Source organism: Populus trichocarpa, chromosome 5 (assembly GCF_000002775.5).
Source record: "Populus trichocarpa isolate Nisqually-1 chromosome 5, P.trichocarpa_v4.1, whole genome shotgun sequence".
Lineage (NCBI taxonomy): Eukaryota > Viridiplantae > Streptophyta > Magnoliopsida > Malpighiales > Salicaceae > Populus > Populus trichocarpa.
The window spans coordinates 12,195,810-12,216,983 of NC_037289.2; the positions used below are offsets into that span (position 1 = coordinate 12,195,810).

The 21,174-nt window shown below is 32.3% G+C and overlaps 2 protein-coding genes across 3 annotated transcripts; one reads left to right on the plus strand and one right to left on the minus strand.

The window, feature by feature from the left end:
* The first annotated feature begins 4,393 nt into the window (after nucleotides 1-4,393).
* On the plus strand, nucleotides 4,394-7,972 carry LOC7489770 (uncharacterized). 2 transcript variants are annotated; one of them, XM_002306470.4, is made up of 7 exons: nucleotides 4,403-5,022; nucleotides 5,178-5,219; nucleotides 5,550-5,684; nucleotides 6,626-6,861; nucleotides 7,083-7,119; nucleotides 7,469-7,526; nucleotides 7,622-7,972. In XM_002306470.4, exons 1-7 carry the CDS (start codon nucleotides 4,867-4,869, stop codon nucleotides 7,699-7,701), a joined length of 744 nt encoding a protein of 247 aa, XP_002306506.2. In that variant the 5' UTR covers nucleotides 4,403-4,866; the 3' UTR covers nucleotides 7,702-7,972. The 2 variants fall into 2 exon arrangements, with proteins under 2 accessions (XP_024456368.1, XP_002306506.2); XM_024600600.2 differs by lacking the exon at nucleotides 5,178-5,219 and having other exon boundaries at nucleotides 4,394-5,022.
* A 2,474-nt stretch (nucleotides 7,973-10,446) lies between these two features.
* LOC18099572 (squalene monooxygenase SE1-like) lies at nucleotides 10,447-14,461 on the minus strand. The gene is made up of 8 exons (XM_052453423.1): nucleotides 14,017-14,461; nucleotides 12,782-12,893; nucleotides 12,469-12,643; nucleotides 11,976-12,144; nucleotides 11,601-11,819; nucleotides 11,213-11,488; nucleotides 10,708-10,986; nucleotides 10,447-10,579 (listed from the first exon to the last, which is right to left on the minus strand). The coding sequence occupies exons 1-8, from the start codon at nucleotides 14,260-14,262 to the stop codon at nucleotides 10,475-10,477; spliced, it is 1,581 nt and encodes a 526-aa protein (XP_052309383.1). The 5' UTR covers nucleotides 14,263-14,461; the 3' UTR covers nucleotides 10,447-10,474.
* Nucleotides 14,462-21,174: the final 6,713 nt, after the last annotated feature.

The following is a 21,174-nucleotide window of genomic DNA, read 5'->3' on the forward strand; positions in this document are numbered from 1 at the left end:
ATTCACTTTTACTTCACCAACATCATTCAACCATTGTAATTTATAACACCTCATTACAATATTTACCAATAGAAAAAGCTACCAAAACCTGTTTATTCACTTTTACTTCACCAACATCATTCAACCATTGTAATTTATAACACCTCATCACAATATTTACCAATAGAAAAAGCAACCAAAACCTACTTATTCACTTTTACTTCACTACCATCATTCAACCACTGTAATTTATAAGGTATGAGATGTTTGGTAGTGTATAAGTTCAACTTTCTCACCAATTCAGTACTAGCTACATTAGTGTAACTTGCATTGGCACAACATCACATAACACATCATCACAATATTTACCAATAAAAAAAAACAACCAATACCTACTTATTCTCTTTAACTTCACCATCATCATTCAACCACTGTAATTTATAAGATATGTGGTGTTTAGTAGTGTACAAGTTCAACTTTCTCACCAATTCAGCACTAGCTATATTAGTGCAACTACCACCATCTATAATTAAGCTACATATCTTATTATAAACATGGCATCTTGTGTGGAATATGTTACCTATGACCTTCTGAATCATCCACATTGACATGCATATTCAGTGTTATTCTCACCACAAGTGCCTCTCCATCAACTGGATACTCAACACAAATATCATCAGCATCCTCTAATGGTGACATCTTTTACTCTTCATCCTTCCAATTGGTCTTAACCTTATTTTTAGCTTTCATAATCATAACTCTTTTGTTTGGACACTATGAAGCAATATGACCAAAACCCAAACAACAAAAGCATTTAATGTCATGGTTACGAGAAGTAAAAGTAACATTGTTACCTTTAACAATGACCGAGGTGTCTTTCTTCTGTCTAGGGTATTCAGTCTTGCTCTCCTTATTTTATTGTGATGGACCATCCCTAGTGTTAGCCTTACAATTGGGTTTCCAAGGTTTTGAAAGGCCTAATGGTTCGCTTTGCCAAATGGTACCCTTCCATTTAAACTATTTCTCCACCTTCACAACCATATGCATCATCTCCTCCAACTCCATTTAATGATACAACTCTATAATATGAGCTATATCATGATTAAGGCCATTCATGAATCTAGTCATAGTAGCCTTCATATCTTTCTCAATATTATCTCGAATCATAATAAGTTTCATCTTCTTGAAGTACTCATATACACTCTTTATACATTGACTCGAACTCTACAACCTTTGATACAATTCTCTTTAATAATGGCTAGGAAAAATTCTCCTCCTTATAAGGGATTTCATCTTATCCCAAGTATTAACTTGTCTCTCATAATTTCTCTTGCGGGTTGTCACTAATTGATTCCACCACACAATGACATAGTCAGTAAAAGCAATCACAACAAGTTTGACTTTCTTGGGCTCTGGATAACTATAACACTAAAAAATTCACTCTACCTTTTCCCATTCTAAATAAACTTTTAGATTATTCTTCCTTTGAAAAGCCAGTATTTTCAGCTTAATTGTACCCAAACCTCCACCTAACTTAACATTATGGTCCTGGTACCTATAATTACTCCTCTGACCAAAATTGTCACCATATTTTTTCCCTACAAACTAACAATTTCGATGCTGCTTAAAATGTTCCTCATGTCTCATGACACATCTTTAAAATCCAAATCACGGATGTCCGCATTATCAGCCACAAACTTATCCACATTAGTGTTAACTTGCCTAACAACCATTCTAACATTAAATTCTCTTCGCTCAGGCCTAATTTTAACCCTACCGTGATCATTAACATGTTGCCTCTCCAACCTATCTCCAAATTCATTGGCCATCTGATCCATCCGTTGATTCATAATGCATAATTGAGTTACAATTTCATTGTCTCCTCTCTGTGGTGCCATGTTATTGCTTGCCTTCGATATCTTTTAATATGAAAATTGGTTAGTTGACAAGAAATATATATTCCTGACTCACTTCCTCATGCGTTTACACTCCTCTTGCATTTCACTTAAATATGTTCGCTACACCTTTTTCCTCTTGTCTCACTTTTCTTTGAATCTTGTGGAATTGAAATCAAGACCAAATATAACAACCTTAACAACATATCCAAATATGTGTATATGACTCAAGAAGCAAGAAAAATATGAAAACAAGCAAAGACAAAACTACGATTACAATTTCACCAGTAACAAACGAATTTATACGAAAAATAGATGTTTTAAAAATAGATGTTTTTTAAGACGTGAAAGAAAAAAGATAAAAATGTTATATAAAAAAATTAAAATGGCACTTAAATATATCAATTATGATGTTATTATGCTGTCATAATTGAAAAATGACAACAACAAAACATGTTTAAATTAATAACACGAATTAGACTTGTTATGACAAGTTCCAATCTTGAATTTAGTTTCTATAGCTAATGAACTCCAAACAACCTTAAGTTTTATATAGGATGTAATTAGAACCTTAAAACCCAGTATAAAAATTCAAGAATTTTCTGAATTTATTTTACCTGACATTCCCTTCCTATAAAAATCTAACCTAGTACGACAAATTTTAATCCCGACCTTGGTTACTATAGCAAACGATCTCTAAATGAGCTCAGATTTTATATGGGGTGCACTTAGGAGCTGAATTGGTTTGGTCCAAATTCTCCTTTGTTTGTGTATTGTGGTAGATTCGATAAAAGTGACTTTTGGATGTTTTTTTTTTATACTTTTTATGCTATTGATATATTTTGAGAAAACAACAAACTAAAATAAGATCCTTTTTTTATAACCCAAGATGCAAACTACTAAGCTCTAGACATAAAATAATAAAATCTAATAAAATACAACGAAAGCCGAGGAAGCTGAAACTAACACAAAGAAAATAAAGGATATAACCTGATTTTTTAAGCCTAGCTTTGATATCAAATGATGCAAACCTCTTGATCTCGTAGTCAAGCAACCCTCAACAAAGTAGATAACAACCTAAAAATCCAAAAATCATGTTCGATAGAACCTTAACCCAGAGGTAACCCTATACCTAAGAACCAAAGATATTGGAAAAAGACTTAGACCTAGAGATAACAATGCATGTAAGAACCTTAAGTATGCGAATACCGCCACAAATCCAATTAATCTTCTATAAGTCAGTGTACAATCTTTATCCTTGCAAAGAAAGATTGTTTTGTCACAAACAAACAAAAACAAAACTCATATTTATTCTCCAACTTGCTGCTGAAATTTGCAGCTAAAGAAACATAATAAAGTCTTCTCTAACTAACCCTAATGGACCCCTTTTGGGTTGCAAGCCAATAGGCCTAAACTAGTAATCAACTAACATTAATCCAACAACGAAATAAACCCCTAAACAATGTTTAATGGGTTAGAATAAATCCAAATTAAAAATAATTATTCAAAAATAAATAAATAAATAAAATAGGATAATAAAATCAAAGTCTTCATGCCAAAATTTCTCCTTGTAGCCTGAATTTCGCACATTCTTAGCAGATTTTCAGTCCTGACTTCAAACACGTCGTTCTTTCTCATCTGAATGAATTATCGGGCCTACTATGTATGGTTGAAATTTTTGAGATGTCTAATTTCCAGCTCAACTTGAATTGCAACAAAATTTCACATGCAGCTCCAAATATATCCCAAATAGTACCTAAAGGTCTATTCTGATAGATTTGACTAGATTTGTCTAGTAATTTCAACCCTATGAAATAATATGTTCTTGAACTTTATTTTCCTGAAATGTTTTCAAAATATAGTTTCATGTGTCTAGTATCTTCATGTAAAATTTCAGCTTGTTCCGATATACGGTTTAAGAAATATATCTGATCTTGCAAAACCAGTCAATAGATATTTTAGGGCTAAATTTGGATATGACTTAGTTCGTATTAGATGGGATAGTGCTTTTTTTTTTTTTTCTAATACATAATTTATTCATACTAGCCATGTCTGCCTTAGCTATATTGAATATAATTTTTGTATTTGTTTCTAGAATATTATAAAAATAATAGATAAAGATTATAATTTAACTCCACATGCTTTTAAGTAATTTTATAATACTCAAAAGTAACTAGTAAAATAATAGTTAATCTTATTAGTAAAATAATAATGATCTTAGATCTTAGGACATAAAGAGAAATTATTTAAATTTACCTCGCAAAAAAAAAAAACATTGCTGGTAGCACGGCATAGCAAAATAAGAGGAGATTTTATATTGCATAAGATGGCAAAATAGTTGATACCTTCGTCTAGCAAATGGATGGATATAAAAGAAGAATACACATACTGAAATAATGGAGAAAAATTAAATTGTGAACAAAAGGATATGAAAAAAAAAGAAAAAAAAAAGAGTAACATGGGATAATCCATGCAACTCTACCTTATTGTGTGTGCGTGTATTTCGTTATATATGGCACCTCCGGGGATTTGAAGCCATCGGAGAATTTATTTTTCAGAGAAGAAATAACATTATAATTAATAACCTGCAATGGGGTTACTAGGATGGGTCATAACAAGTTTATCCAAGGCGTAATTGTTTGACCATCGTATCAATTTTGTATTTGTTGACTTTGTTTATTTCTTTTGAAGGGTATAGATGTTTATTTGATTTTGTTTTAAAAAAAGATGAATGATTTGAAACCAAGCAATGACTCTCGAGAAAGAACAAATCCACCAGCCAACATCAACCGATCACCCATAAAGATCACATGCCCAAACATTGCACTGTAGAAATCCACATGAGAGAGTGTTTTCTATGATTTTCGAAGGTAATTACGCTACATTAGCACTCTGCCCTAGACCCTAAAACTAGTATGCTTCTAGGGTTTAGAATTCAATCGATTGAAATTGCTGAGGAATTTGTTGGCTTTTGAATCTCAATACAATAAAAATGGGAGGCGAGAAGATTAATCAGAGTAAGGATAATCCCTGGCCGTCGTCTACAAACATGCCACCGCCACCACCCTATCAAGGAAAATCCGAAGACATGAAGCTTTGGGGAGTTGTCATCTTCGGCCTGATTGGGGCCACTGCCACCACTTACGCTGTGAGTCGTGTTTCATTTCATGTGGTAGATAAGTAAAATTATTAGATATGTATAATTTATGAAATTCTGGAAAATGTTTTAGTAATTGAGGAATGGATAACACATAAAAATTGGTTCTTTAGATTCTGAGAAAGTAGATTGATTTGGCATGGCAGGTCAGGCAGCTGCGGCGGACTGTGGATGAGCTGTATGCAGAGGTAGACTATTGCAAGTATAAATGCACCGCTTTCCTATGTCGTCCACTTAAATTCGACTTTCTTTTTGGGCAAACTGAACGCACAAGAACAATCTTTATTTATTTATTTATTTTGTAGCTGTGAAGATTTAGCGAAAGGTTTTTGTGTAGGAAAACTCGGTCTTATCGATGTAATGTTGTCTAAAAAAAAAAAGTGATTGATTCTGAGCGTTTAGTCTGCTAAAAAAGGTGAAGTTTTTTAAATTAAAAATTGAGAATTTCACTGCAAATTTTTTCTTGTCTATGCATGCCAATGCCCCACCTGATCATGTCTGTAATTGTACCTGATTAGTTAAGCAGGTCTCAATCAATGTGGAAAGGAGGATCTGGAACTAGCAAGTCATTCCGGACATATTTTCAGGAGGAAGCGTGGAAAAATTATAATCGTCGAATGCAGGAAGCACATGAAGAGGAAATGGAGAGAGTGGTGAGCTTTTTTCTTGTGAATCTTTCCTTCTGGATGTCATATTAGTTATATTTATGGAACCCTGCAGAACATGCTATATCAGTTTTTGGTTATTTGGTTTCTCTGTGTGTACCTGCAGATATTACCCTGTATGTTTTAGATTGCTTTCCATGATATTGTGAAACTAAATCGTCGTTACTTCTAAGAATAACAGTTGGGTTTAGAGTACACAGTTATCCGTCAAGGTAGTTCTAGCACGTCGCTGTGGCGTTTATGCTGCTCTTATTTGTTCACTTTCAGTCATTTAATTGCATCCGCAAGGTGACTCTTCTTAGAAGCAAGGTTTTCAAGACTGTTCAATTGGAGTACCACTCCTTATGCAGTTTGAAGTCAGAAATCTATAATGCTAGTTTAGATGCATAATAGCTTGAATAAGCTTGTTCTTAGCTGGAAATCCAGGTACGAATTCTTAGCAAGTTGGGCTACTTCTGGCTAAACCACTTTTTTTTCTTTTTGGTGGGTTATCTTATAGTTGCATAGTTCAGGAAAAATGTTCTTTGTCTTTTCCTGCTTTGCATTGCCCAGTTGATCTGTGTCTTTCAAAACTTTGTTTTTATGCCTCAAGATTGGACTCAGATGATAGAAACTGAAAGGTGGTCTTTGTATATGGCCTAGCATGGTTCTCTTTACCAGCAAAACTTCTAGATCTTCTAGACCTAAGAAATCTTGTCATCTTATTACTCTCTCTCTCTCTTTCTGTTGGGTCCATTTCAATTTTGTTTATAAATCATGTAGGTTGAATTTCTTTATACGCGCCATATCACAGTGATAAGCCTAGTTCTTTCTCTGAAGCTGTCAAATATCAATTATCTTGCTCTGATTTTGAGGTGTCTAGCAGGCTCTTTTCCTTGATTGTATTTGCATGCAATTATGATGTGCTAATGTTGTATTTTTGTTTGCAGGAGCGTATAAGGCGTATGCAAAGCGTGTTTAACCGTGAAAGAAACAAGTTCAAAAGAGACTACGAGAGGTGGAGGGAAAATGGTCCGGGTGCAGATCATCAACATTTTCAGCGTGATGATTGGTATTGGAAGACTGATTCAGCTTTCAGAGACCAGAGGACTAACTTCAGGAGAACTCCAAGGGACAGTGGAAGCTATCCATTATCACATCACTACTCAGTTTTGGGACTTGACAGGTAATTATCAGAATCTAATGTGGATGGTTCAGTCAAGTGGTATAGCTGTCTTGATTTGTGGAGATTGAAATTTAGCTTTAGGATGAATTTAAGAGGTGTTTGGAATATGATACAATATAATTGAGTGTTTTATTTTTTTTAATCATGAGATTTTCTCAGTTATCTGGACTTTACCGTTAGCAGTTGGGATTGACAGATTGTCCCTGGTTTTTTTGTGACAGGTCTAGAACAGCACCATATACTGAAGCTGAGATTAAGGTATTACTTGTGATTACTATCATCTCTTTGAAATCTATGTTCGGTGACCAGATTTGACGATTGTCATTCGCATCTTATCTGTGTTTTCTAATTTGTGTATCGTCCATGTCTTCATGTTTTCAAATCTGTAAAGCTGACTTGAGCTCCTGATGAAACTTGTTACTTGAAAACTTGGAAAATGTTAGGGGCTGAATATAGTGGATCATGTATACAATACTCAATTCCACTTGGTTTCTTTGGCCTGTCCTGTGTTTTAGTGTTTCAATTCAAGAGCTTCATCTTATAACTGGGTTTATTGTGTTCTTCTGGGATTCCTGCAATTCTAAATGTATTTCTTTTATACATGCAGACAGCATTCAGAACCAAGGCAAAGGAGTTTCACCCAGATCAGAACCAAGATAATAAAGGCTGGCTTTTGTTTTTGATTACTAACTATGATCTTGTACTGTGATGCCACAGCTTTGAAGTGGAACTTAAAGTTGTGTTTTGTGATTTGTTGCAGAGGCTTCCGAGGCAAAGTTCAAAGAGGTGATGATATCCTACGAGGCCATTAAGCAAGAAAGAAAGAACACTAAATTTTAAACTGCCTGACACTGGTAGGGGAGCAGCGTAGACTCAATGCAAAATGTTCCTACATATGTATACTTGGGGAAAATGAATCTAACAACAACTTAATTTTGTTGTGAGAATTTGATATTATATTGATAGGAGGTTGTGTGGAGAGGTAAGCAAATAGTTTTTTTTTTTTTTTAGGGGCTAGATATTAACAAGGCAAGCAATTCATGTGTTGTGCACAACCTTTTGTATGTAATTCCTGAAATTATCTACCTTATCAATTGATTTTGACCACAAACCTATATATTTATATTTATTATTAATAAATATTTTTTTTTATCTTTAATATTTATTTATATTTAATTAATGAATCTAGAATAATGATTTTGTGGTCAACTAATTATTTCTAAATATTTATGTCAATATTCTATTAAGACTAGATATTAATTAGAGCTGTTAAGACCGATATATATTATGTTAATTCTTTTATGAAAGGAAGCAACTGCTTTTATAAATTGAGGTGCAACGGATACTTGAAATTAATATACAGGTGTTTATCAGATGATATCTAACTGAATTAATCCACAAGAGAATTCCATATGAAGAGATCACCTATGTTTTTTAAAAAGGTTGACGTGATAGTAAGTGATTTTTAAACTTGAGATTGCTAAGTTATTTTATATAAAAAATGTTATGTTTTGATCCTGACCATATATTATAATCAAGAATAACAAACGGGTTAATATTGAGTATAACATAAATTATATGAACATATTTGAGTAATCGAGAGAATATTCATCACCCTAGATGAATTAAAAAAAATGTTTAATTTTCTTTCAAATAGTATTGATTGTGAAATCCTTGACCGAGATGAAATGAGATTTTAAAAAAATTCTAGTTTTTATTCAAAGAATCAATGATTATAGTATTGAGAACTAAAATGATTTAACAAATTAAAAATATTTCATGCTATAATATCTAAATCAAAACTTTTTTAATGAAGAGGTAATAATTACACTGAGAAATTAATTATTGAAAGATTAGGTCAAATCACTTATGACTTTATTAATATTTAATGACTTTGTTAATATTTAAAAGATCATAATAAATTGTTAGTAATAATTATTGAATTGATAATAAATTAAATTATTTAATTTATTTAATTTTATTTTATTTAAAATTATAATTTATAATTATACCGAAACTCAATGCCAAGCTTGATATTGACCCTTAAGTCCTCCAAATAGGCGATTGATTCCCCACTTGTATTGCTGGGAATTGATGAAGCTGGCAATCCATCTATAGACCTTTGCTGCAGCAACAAATATAAAAAGCAACCAATACTACCGATAGAGAATGCCAAAGCAGTATTTTCTCCGGTTGAGAAATCTGCTATTGTTGTACCCACAAGAATTAGGCATGGCATCATGGATAACAAAGATAGCTTCAAGTCTGCATACTCTTTCATGCTTTCCTTCCATCAAGAAGTGAAGTAGACAATGAAGGGCTTTTACTCAACAAGGGGAATGGATCAACGCCAGATAATTCAGAAACGAGCCAGCAGAATACGACTCCAAAATCACAGGTATCCTGTGCCAACTTCATAGTAAATATGAGATGCTCGTTTTATAGTATTTTATTTGGTTTGCTTTCAGTCGTTGTTCTTCTATTTGGTTTGCTTTCAGGATCATCGCTCTAACAACGCATGCAACCTTTTTTGTTGTATTTATGTAGCCTTTCACAATGATGTTAAAACATTCTCTGTTAGCCAAAACATTTTCTAGTTATAAAACGGTATCCACAGAGAAGCGAAAATAAGTCTCCAATAAACTTTTCTTTTTTTTTATTTCAAGTATAGTATTAGTAACTTATTTTTTTTATTGTTAATTATTATAAATTTCTTTTATTTGCTTTGTTTATTGATGGGACCGAGCTTATTGAACTATCTAAGTCTTAGATTTTTCTTGATTATTTAAAAACACTTGTGTCACATGAATATTTTTTTATTTCAGAAAAAAATTAACCTCGCAAGCTATCTAGCTAGTTAATATCTTTAGCATGTATTGACTTATATTTAACAAAATATATATTCTTAAAATAAAATAAAGTACTTCAAAAAAAATACAATGGGCAAGTACATTTCAAATAACAATTAAAAAGATTATTTTTTAAAAGTATTTATTTTATGTTTATAAATATAACATTGAGAATAAAATATTTAGTTTATGTTTATAAACCAATTTATTTTATGTTTATACTCCTATTAAAAAATAAATATAAATATAGCAATTGAAAAAATTGAAAATGATTAAATCTTTCCTCCAAAATTATTGTTTAGAGAATATGATGTTTCATGGGACATGTCTTGTAAAATATGAAACAAAACATGAAGCAGTTATTTGTTGTATAATTCATATTATATTTAAAGCTTGTTTGACAGTGTGGTTACGGGTGCTTTTCAAATAACTTTTCGTGTCAAAATACATGCCAATGATGTTTTTTTATTTTTTAAAAATCATTTTTGACATCAGCACATCAAAACGATCCAAAACGTACAAATCATATTAAATTTTAGCAAAAAAAAAAAATTTCAAATTTTTTGGGAACGCAGGTTGAACCGCGTTCCCAAACGTTCCCTAATTGGTCAGAGTTGAAGTTTTATGAACATCCTAGCAACAAAAATCTATAATAATGCACAGTTATTCTTCGAAGCATTCACCCTCACCCAGACGACTTTCAACAAGGGAAGGAGTGGGAACAGAAGTGGCTTACGCTATCTCCACATCTTGCCGAATCAATCTCACTTGACTGGAGGAGCTCTATAATATGCTGGAACAGTTGCAGGGAAGAACATCTGTCTAACTCCTTCTGCCCTAATGATGGGGAAGATGATTCCTGATGCACCCTGCCAAAAAGGGACTTGATCTTTCAGTGTTCAGGAAGAAAAATGTGCATGAAAGTGGGATATTAATCTTGGTAAATAGACTGAAATGGCAATGGAAAGCCCATAGAGAGGGAGGGGTAGATACGCACTGAAATCAATCTAGCTCCAATCCAGATGCGTTTAGGTGAAGGGAATGGCAGTAACAAACGCCCAACCCCGTATATAGCAACCGCAAAGAAGTGGGCAACCAAGCTCAACGGACGGGGGTTTAAGCCTGAGAGCAAAGACACGGGTCCTGCTGAAAAAACGCCTCCAAGACTTAAATAATCAAAGCACGCCTGACGCATTTCCTTCATTGCTTGATCAGGTGAAGCACAAAAAACCTTGTAGAGGGCACCTGCCAGTGTATTGATTGTGGATGCTACAGGCTGCAAAAACATGGGATAAATCTGAGTTTAACTGCAGTACTATGAAGGCATCATCTTCATCATAAAAAATGCTCTGCTAAAAGCTGTCTCTAACTCCAAGTTCGGAGACAGTGTGTTGACTTTTAGATTAAATCCTAGTATCATTCAAAAGGTATTCCAACATCTACAAAACCAGCAAGTGAACAGAAAAAAAACAGACAAGCATAACACCAGATATACAAATCACCTTGCGCAAGGTGTAGAAAGATTCAAGATATTTGCAGAGTGTAGGTGCATCATTAAGGTTGCACAAAGGCCTGAGAAGATTCCGTAAAACAACAATGTCAGACAATGCAACAGTCATTCCTCCCCCGGTAAGAGGATGACGCATGTTGAATGCATCACCCATCAACAATGCACCAGGAGTAGGATAAGGAGCAGCTGGCATGCTTCTGTTTGGCATTGTCCTTATATTTCCTTTATCAACAGCAGCTAGAAAGGCATCATAAACTTCTGGGGGAAGCTGCCAACAGAAATGTCAGAAAGTCAGCTGAAGAAATCACCACGCCAAACATAAATAGGGATTAGTAAAGGCCAAACAAGCAGCTGAGGATGCATGGAAGATTACTATATACCTGAGGTGCCACCACAGTCTTCAAATATTTTGCCATTTCACCACTTGAAATGGAAGGAACCTTCTGACCAGGTACATCAACCAGACAGCGGACCTCGGTACTGCTAATAGGATACATCAAAATCGGAGACGGATCCCCTAAGATAACATGAGCATGATTTGCACATGGAAGCTGGCAATTCTCCAGGACCATGCCAACAAAACAAGAGGGCACATCCACCTGCACAAGATAATTTGACATGCATTTTAATTTTCTAGAAAGAACTTCATTTTGTAATAAGCAAGTGGCGAGACTATTTCTATGGGATTGGTCGTCTTAGACTTGATATTAGAATTGCTACACTGCTACTATCCAACAAATATCAAAGGTTCTAACCTTAGGGTTGCAAAGGGAGCGGCGCAGGTTTGAGAAACAGCCATCACAAACAATTGTCAGAGGTGCAAATGCCTTCAGCTCTTGCCCATCTTTTGTTTTGTACTGCACGCCTCTAATAGTCCCTTTATCTTCAAGTAGAGATATGACAGTTCCTTGCTCCAATTGTACACTAGTAAAATCGAAAACAAAAATATAACTACCAATGAACATAAAGAGATGCTTCTAGATACTATGATGGCATGTTAAACTGGCATAAAATATATTATCAAGAGCAGTGTCCAAGAATTACAACATGCGCACAGCAGACAATCAGATGACCATGGACACTCACTGCGTACCTGAGGATGTCAACCATCTTAAAAATGTGCAGGTACAATGAAAAGAATAATACACAAACACTTAGAAACCATTTTCTTGAATCATTTTAAGAACCATTTAAATTTTCAAAGGACATAGCCACATGCATAGATTTACAATGGAAGAAAAGACATACTTGGGGAGGGACGCAGCTTTGTCCCGCATTCTCTGTATGAAACGCCCATTGTGAAAGCTCCTTCCAGCTACATTTGAGTGGAACTTTTCCAAAGGATAAGAGAGTCGAGTATGTTTTCCATCCTTGAAAAGTGCATAACCAAACACCCTCTGAGCATCAATTTTCTCCACACAATCTGCAGCGAGAAACAAGATAGGGGTTCTATTAGCAACTAAGTTCTCCCATTATTGAGTGGCCACAAATGACATCGATTAATACAAACTTGGGGCATTACAAAATTTAGCAGGTAGTAGCAGAATTCATAGTCACACACCTTCAAGTCCCAATTCAATTAACTTAAGGTAACCCCCTGGCTGTAGAAATTCACCCACAATCCTATCAGGCTCAGTCAAGTCTCTTTCAATGACATGCACTTGACGTCCATCCTGCATTTTAAGATATACATTGGATTTTCTATTGAAATGACTTGCAGTCAAGATATATATATTCCTTCTAAAAGAAACGATCCCATGTAAATTCAATTCAATATGAGAGTCTGCCAAATCATGATGCAAACTAATCGGGATAACAGAGGCAAAAGAAACAAAATACAGTAGGCCCTCGGTTTTAATAACTTTATAGCACAATTTCTATAATTATTACAGAATATTACCAGTAGCAATGTATTAGAATCATGAACATGATTTAAATCCTTATGAATAAATAGAGATCAACTAAAATATAGAAAGATAATTTTCATTTCTAGACCCACAATTTGGGGGTGGTAACAACATGAATTTCATTTGTGCAGTCAATTTCTCATTCCACTAGCTAATAATTAGAAGGAAACAAAAATATAGCATCTAACAACTAATTAATTGAAAGATGACAGATCCTCTGATTATCAGAACAAGTTCATACACACCCGCTTGGCCTCCCGAAGGCCAGTTATCACATAATTATACACTTTGATCCATAAGACAGAACATAAAAGACAGGTCATCTCTCCAAGTTGGTATGGTCCCCGCTTTAATTCATCTTATTATCAATTCTCAACCAACTCTATGAAAGTTCAAAAATAATAATAATAATAATAACAACAGCTACTTATTCATCTTGGTAAAGCACGCGTTTAACGAAGATGCCTTACTTTCACAAGTCTGCAAATATATATGTTTTACTTTTATCTATGTGTTTAATGGAAATATGAAGGGCTGGCCTCCATTAAAAAAAAAAGTGTAAAATCTAAAGAACATAGATTGTATAAATTCAAAAATAAACACATAAGAATCATCAAATCCTGTACGCGGCATTCTGTGTCGTATAATTCAATAAATTAATCAATTCTTCCCCTCGGCCCTCAAAAACTCTTCATTCAATTAGAAAGATTTATTGATCATTTGAGGTGCGTTTTCTTTTTCATTTTTTTTTCTTTTATATAAAATTAGCCAAATAAACAATAAAAAAACCAAGAGTTTGGAATAATCGATTATCCAACGAAAAATAAAATAAAAGTTCGTTTTTCTCCGTTTGATTGCCGAGAAGATGCAGCAAAAGAAAAGAAAATACCTTGCCAAGAGTATGAGCGAGAGCGGCGCCAGCAACACCGGCGCCGACAATGATAACGTCGACATCGGAAACATTACTGGATCTGCATTCTCCACTGGTGGTGGCTATGCTATTAACGGACTCGCTTCTCGCCTCCAACAAATCCTTATTAGCTCTCTGTTCCTTTTTCTTGGTTACCAAATAATAGATAGCAGAGAGACCAAACAGAGTAGCTAAGATCCATCCTGGCATGCACTGATCCGCCATTATTTTTTAAATGCAAAAACGATCAATTAAAGAATGGGAACGACGACGTTAGAGAAGGAAAGATTTCTTTGTCTTGCGCTCTCGTTTAATCCTCTGAAAAAATAAAAATTTGGGAAGGTGGAGGGAGCTTTGCCGGCAATGCCTGTGTATGTGCGTTGTACAGCGAGGCAAGGGGTTCACAGGAACCTTCACGAAGGGATGTATCATTTTATAGGCCATAGGGCCATCACTGCTTAAACGTGGACTTGACGCTAGCGTGCGCCGCGTGGGTGACTTGGTTAAGATGATGCGCCTTTGACCGGTCATTTATTGGTTTTTTCCCCCCAAAAATTGAATATATGACAAACTAGGTGATGACTATGGTTATGAATTTATGAGTATTATCCTATTTGTTTTTGTGTTTTTTTAAGTATTTTTAAAATAATTTAAAATTTTTTTAAAAATTAATTTTTTTATATATTTTTAAATCATTTTGATGTGCTGATATCAAAAATAATTTTAAAAAAATAAAAAAAAATATTATTTTAATACATTTCCCAATGAAAAACACTTTGAAAAGCAACCGCAATCACATTCTCAAACACGTTAATGATTATGATTTTAGATAAATAATTATGGAATTTTCTCTCTCAAGATGAGCATGATTAAGTATATAATTGTGATTTTAGATAAATGATTATGGATTTTTCTCTCTTAGGATGACCATGATTATGGATTTTATATAGCTATAATTCTAACTATTTAATCATCGACTATTCGTATGAAAATTTAACAAATTTGAATAATAGCATATCAATCCAAATATTAAAATTAAAAAATATATTTATAATAAAAATCAAATAGATTTTACACATAAAAATATCTCAAATTATCCATTTATAATAATAATAACAACTACTACTACTGTGTTACAAAATAAATCATGATAAAAGTTTAAAAATAAATATTCTTAAAACATAAAATGAATTACTCATTAAAAAAAATATAAAAAAATATTATTATTTTAGGAATCATTAATTATATATTAATTTAAGTTGTGTTTCGATTTAATTCTCAATCATTCAACAGGTGTCTACTTTGGTGTCGATGACTCTTTTTTTTCTTTCTCTCCCTCTCCTCGATTTTTATGGCTCTTTAAATTTTGAAAGCAACTTTTCAATTTGTTTTTCCTTCAAATTTGGTCTGTGTTCCTTTTATTACTATTTATTTTATTAGGAATAATTTATGAAATTAAAATTGCTTTTTAATTTCATTCCCTTTAATTCTCTTATCTATCAGATTTGGTCTCTATTATTTTTTATTGTTATTTACTTTATTTGAGATGGTTTTTAAGATTGAATATTTTTTATACAATTTCATCCTACTTTTTTATTGTTATTTTTTTACCTTGAATTTATTTTTAAATTGATTTTTTTTCTTTGGTTTTTTTCTTCAATATTAAATTGGTTGGGTATTAAGTTTCTTGATCGAGCTCAAGTGTAGGACTTAATAGATTACAAGTTTGAGAGATTAACTCAGGTTCATGAGGTTCACCTGGTTTGCTTGTTTTTCTTTTTCTTCTTTTAAACATTTGTTTTTTCAATTTCATCGTCCAACATTTATTTAACTGGATGTCAAACTTCATTTTTTTTAAATTCTTTTTCTATGATATTTTCAATAATTTTAAAAATAACATGGGTTATCTTGAGTTTTTTTCTTTATTAAATTTAGCTTTTTGGAAAAAAAAATATTTGAATTAAATTAAACAAATTGATTAAATATAGGCATGAGATGTTTGCTTCATAGTATTTTATTTGGTTTGCTTTCAAAGTTACTGCTCTGACAACATATGTAGCCTCTTTCAATGTATTCGTGTAGCCTTTCGCAGCAACGCTAGAGCCGTCTTTGTTAGCACTTTTTGGTCATGAGATGTTATCCATAGTGGAGCGACAATAAATCTCCAATAAGCTTTTTTTTTTTTCATTCCAGGTATAGTATTGACAAATTTTTTTATTGTTAATTATTGCCAATTTCTTTTATTTGCTTTGTTTGTTGTTAAAACTGAGTTATTGAACTACATAAATCTTAGTTTTTTTTAATTATTTAAAAATACTTGTGTCGCTTGAATATCTTTTTTATTTTTAAAAAACATTAGCCCAGAATGCAAGATAACTTGGGGCATCTATATGCGTTGTATGGCGAGACAAGGTATTCACAAGAACCTTCAGGAAGGGATGCATCATTTTATAGGTCGTAGCAACCATCTTAGCTTAAACATGGACTTGATGCTAGTGTGCGCCGCATGAGTGACTTGGTTAAGACGATGCGCCTTTGACCAGTCATTTATTGGTTTTTTTCCCCTAGAGAATTGAATGTTTGACAAACTGGGTGATGATTATGGTTTTGAATGAGTTAGAATGGATTTTTATCTCTCAAGATGACCATGGTTAAGTATATGATTACGATTTTAGATAAATAATTATGGATTTTTCTCGGTTAAGCATATGATTACGATTTTATATAAATGATTATGGATTTTGTATAGCTATAATCCTAACCATCTAATTATCAGCCACTTGTATTTTTAAAGAAATCTAAATGAACATACAAATTTAACAAATCTGAATAATAACATATCAATCCAAATATTAAAATTAAAAAATATATTTATAACAACAATCAAATAGATTTTACACATTAAAATATCTCAAACTATCCATTTATAATAATAATAATAATAATAATAATAATTGTGTAAGAAAATAAACCATGATAAACGTAAAGCATAAAATGAATTACTCATAAAACAAAATATAAAAATAAATATTATTATTTTAGGAATTATTAATTATATATTAATTTAAGTTGTACTTTGATTTACTTCTCAATCATTCAATCGATAAGTATAGTATGACCAATAGATCTCTTTGTTTTGTCAAAGATTAATTAATTGGAAAGATACCATGTTGACATGACTAGATCAATGTTATACATTTTAAAGTGTCAATCAACACTTGAAGTTTAAGTTTTTAGACTATTCTTAAACTTAAACTCATTGATATTCATAAAATGCAAGTAACCAAACATAAATACTTCAATCAATTTCTTTCTTAATACATTAATCTTCTTTCTTTAATTCTGGTTATTGTACATATGTTTGCATTAGATTGTTTTCTTTATGTAACAATTTCTTTAATTATATTTGTATTATAATGGTGGCGGCATTGATGCTTGTTATTACATCTTAACACCAATGATTCTAAATTAAGTGAAAGGTAACAAATATGATTAATTATATTAACTTATAAATTAATTAAAGCATGGATTACATGAATATAATCACCTATAAATAGATAATGAAGCTAAGGTTGTTAAAAAGAGATAATAACTATAATTAAAATGTTTAATGTTTTGGAAACTTTACAAGCCAAAGAAAGGTGTTAGTGTGACACTCTAGACTCTCTCATTTATACAAGGGCTAAACCACATATGATTAGACTATCGTATCTTAAAAGGTTAAATCATAGAGTGTTTGCTACACTAATTATACATAATATTCTTGCATATTGTCAAAGACTTAAATCTTCTTAAAATAACATGTTTTTATGCCTTATGATGTACTACATTGATTAACTTTGATAATATGTTAAGATATTTTAAGTTCCTGTAACAACACTAACAATTTAAAGAATATTCAAATAAAAAAAATTCTAGTATTTTTCATTGTTATGAAATGTACAATATGATTGGAAAATTTAGGGTTGTTATAACTGGTATCAAAGCATTGGCTTTGGTCCAACAAACTAAAAAATGATAATGATGGATATTAAATTGTTTCATGATGGTTCATACCAGACAAGAAACCAAGACATCTCCGATACGGAGAAGGGATCAAAGTGTTAATATTGGTAAAGATCAAATGGGAGATCCTTTTAACAGATATTACTTCATGCATGCCTTTAGTGTCTGTACAATCAGGGCATAGAGAGTCAGCATGACTCGAGGTTGATCTTATATTATTACAGATAAAGATATTATAGCCTAAGGTAGCATTCAAAGAGGGGCAAGCAATTAGGCCCCCACCTATAAGAGTACATTTACCCTCCATTGATCTTGTTTATCTTGAGGAGATTGTAAGAGCAATAGTAGCTGGAATGTCAAGGGCGACAAGTACAACTCAGGGAGACAATGTTTATACTCTAGTACGTTAAGGAAAAGTATAAGAAAGATAGGGTGTGCGTCTTTTTTAAAAGAAGAGGATGCTGAGATAGCTGAACACTGGTACAAAAGATAGAGAAGCCCCTTAATCAGATTTCAGTGCTGGAAAAGGTGTAAGTATATTATGCTACTTAGTTACTCTTAGACAGTGCCTAATCCTAGTAGGACATGGTGCGAGAGAGGAGATCTAGAGAGGTACCCACTTGGAGGGACTATAAAGTAGAATTTGAAAATAAATACTACTCTAGACAACATCGTAAAACTAAAGAGCAAGAGTTTTTGGCCTTAAGACAGGGCAATATGATTGTACTAGAGTATAAGAGGTGGTTTTAGGACCTCTATATGTTTTCTTCTACATTCCTACCTACCAAGCAACACAAGATAGAAAGGCTACGAGATGAACTTAGGTAGGATTTGAAGAGTGGGTTAATTGCTTTGTAGTTCAGGATTGTGAGAGAATTGATTGAGGCTGCCCAGTCCTTTAAGACAGTAATAGATGAGGATCAATAGGGGATGGCTGAACAAGGGCAGTCGAGAGTTGGAAAAAGGGAAAAACATGTATTTTTTCTTAGTAGACCTCCCCCTCTAAATAAAGGAAATAGTGGATAGTTTGGTCAACTCAAGAAGAAAGGATGGGACTTTAGCTCAAGAGAAGCATCAGGTGGATCCTTTTAGGGTATTAGTAGGGTATCAGTCGGGGACAATCACGCTCGAGAGTCAGTTCAGTAGAAGGATATACAAAGTAGAGGATGCCTACCTATCTATTGTGGATGATATAATTAAAGGCATCTTAGGGATTACTTAGTCGCTCTAGATAGATGTTTTATTTGCCTACATGAAAGGCATAGATGGAAAGAGTGCAAACAGTTAGATATCAAATGTTATTTCTACGGGGAGACAGGGAACTTTAAGAGGAAATGTTCATTTAAGGCCATAATGAAAACTTAGGGATACAGACTCATAGTACAAAGTCAGTAGTATTTTATGACTGTTAATAGATCGAGGAGTCTCATTCAGTCTAAGACCAGTGCCAGTAAGGACAGATTTAGGGTAAAGAAATAGTGGACCCATAAGAGAGTATTTAAGGTTGAATAAATTTATATAAAAATAAAATTGGATGATTATAAAGAATGAATGAAGATATTGTTTAGATAAAAAGTTGATTATTTACTTTACGCATTGAATGAGATATTAACTTGTGACTTAGTGAAATTATTGACTTTGTTACAGATAACTCACAGGCTCGTCAGGAGTAATCTTCGGTTGTTGCTTTTCTATAGATTTAGGAAATTGTGGATTATTAGTTGTAATATCAAACTTGTGGATTGTAATTTTGGATACTCTAGTTTGAAATATAATTTATATATCTTTAGATTAAACTAACAATTACAATCGATTAATTAAGGTGATATAATGTATTTATTGTTTAAAACCTAATAACGATAATGTTTTGCATGATTATCATATTTGTCATTGTAATTTGAGTAGTAACTATATTTATATACTTAATTAGGGTTTGTTGATATGGAGTTTATTGTAAATGTTTTGATATTTTAATTATTATAATGAATATGAAATTAATAAATGTCTTAGTGACATGAATTGATGAAAATGAATTATGAAATGATGGAGATGAGGAGATGAGATCCAAAATGATTGGTTTATAAGTGGGGTGATGAGTTTATGGTGTTTGTGATTATGAAGTGTTATTATATATGATAAGATTTTGGTGTCGACATTTAGGATAATCCCAATACAAAAGAGATTTTGCAGAAATTTTGATAAAATCTTAATGAGTTACAAATATGGATACCTTTAGATTGATCCAGTTGACTAATTAAACTGCCAGATAAATCGATTGATCATTTCATTGATCAGTTAAAAAGAATTTACACTATTTTTAGATTTATTATAAAGGAATGTGTACCTTATATGTTGGGGATGTTACATTTTGATATCAAATTAGGTTTGTGATTTAGTAGACTTATAAATACGAGTGATGAGAAAAGTCATGGTAAAGAAATGTCAATGCTAATGATAGCATGATGATGATAATTATAAAAGTATCGAGTGGTTTAATTAGGTTAAGTCAACCTCGACTAAATGGTTATTGATGTGGTTATTTTGATCAGAATGATAATTGGAAATGGTTACTAAAAATAGAGTAAATTATATGTAAGAACTAAAGCAAAATGATTCAATTTAAGTTTTAGACAATGATGTTTTATATAAATCATTTGAAAGAAATAATAATAATAGTATTAGTTTGATGAATATAAACTATCATTACTCAAATCAAAATATCATTTAACTGTAAAATATTTCTAGCATATCATGCAATGAATAAAGTCATAAACTTAATTTTTTATGTTTTTTTAATACTTAAGTCATTAATGTAAAACATAAACATAAATATATATGTAGACAACATTAATCATATATTTTGTTATCAACAAAATCATAAAGATTGGTGTGCATCCAGACTCATAAAGAGTGTTTTCTACACTAACCAACCTATATTTGTATTTTTATATAAAGAGACATAGTTTAATACTAATGATCTTGAAAAATCTCTTCATAATGGTGTTATTTTTTTGTTGCAAGCATATGGAGATGTGTTCTTTAATAATGTTCCTTGTGATTTACTACCTATTAGAAGAATAAAACATCAAATTGATTTTGTGCCTAGAGATATAAAATCCAGAGGAGATAAAA

Coding starts and splice junctions, on each gene's coding strand:
- LOC7489770 (XM_002306470.4), top strand. CDS start 4,867: ATGGGAGGCGAGAAGATTAATCAGAGTAAGGATAATCCCTGGCCGTCG. Junction 5,220..5,549: donor TGGATGAGCTGTATGCAGAG/GTAGACTATTGC, acceptor GTACCTGATTAG/TTAAGCAGGTCTCAATCAAT. Junction 6,862..7,082: donor TCAGTTTTGGGACTTGACAG/GTAATTATCAGA, acceptor TTTTTGTGACAG/GTCTAGAACAGCACCATATA.
- LOC18099572 (XM_052453423.1), bottom strand. CDS start 14,262: ATGGCGGATCAGTGCATGCCAGGATGGATCTTAGCTACTCTGTTTGGT. Junction 12,894..14,016: donor TCGCTCATACTCTTGGCAAG/GTATTTTCTTTT, acceptor CTTAAAATGCAG/GATGGACGTCAAGTGCATGT. Junction 12,145..12,468: donor AAAGCTGCGTCCCTCCCCAA/GTATGTCTTTTC, acceptor CGATTTTACTAG/TGTACAATTGGAGCAAGGAA.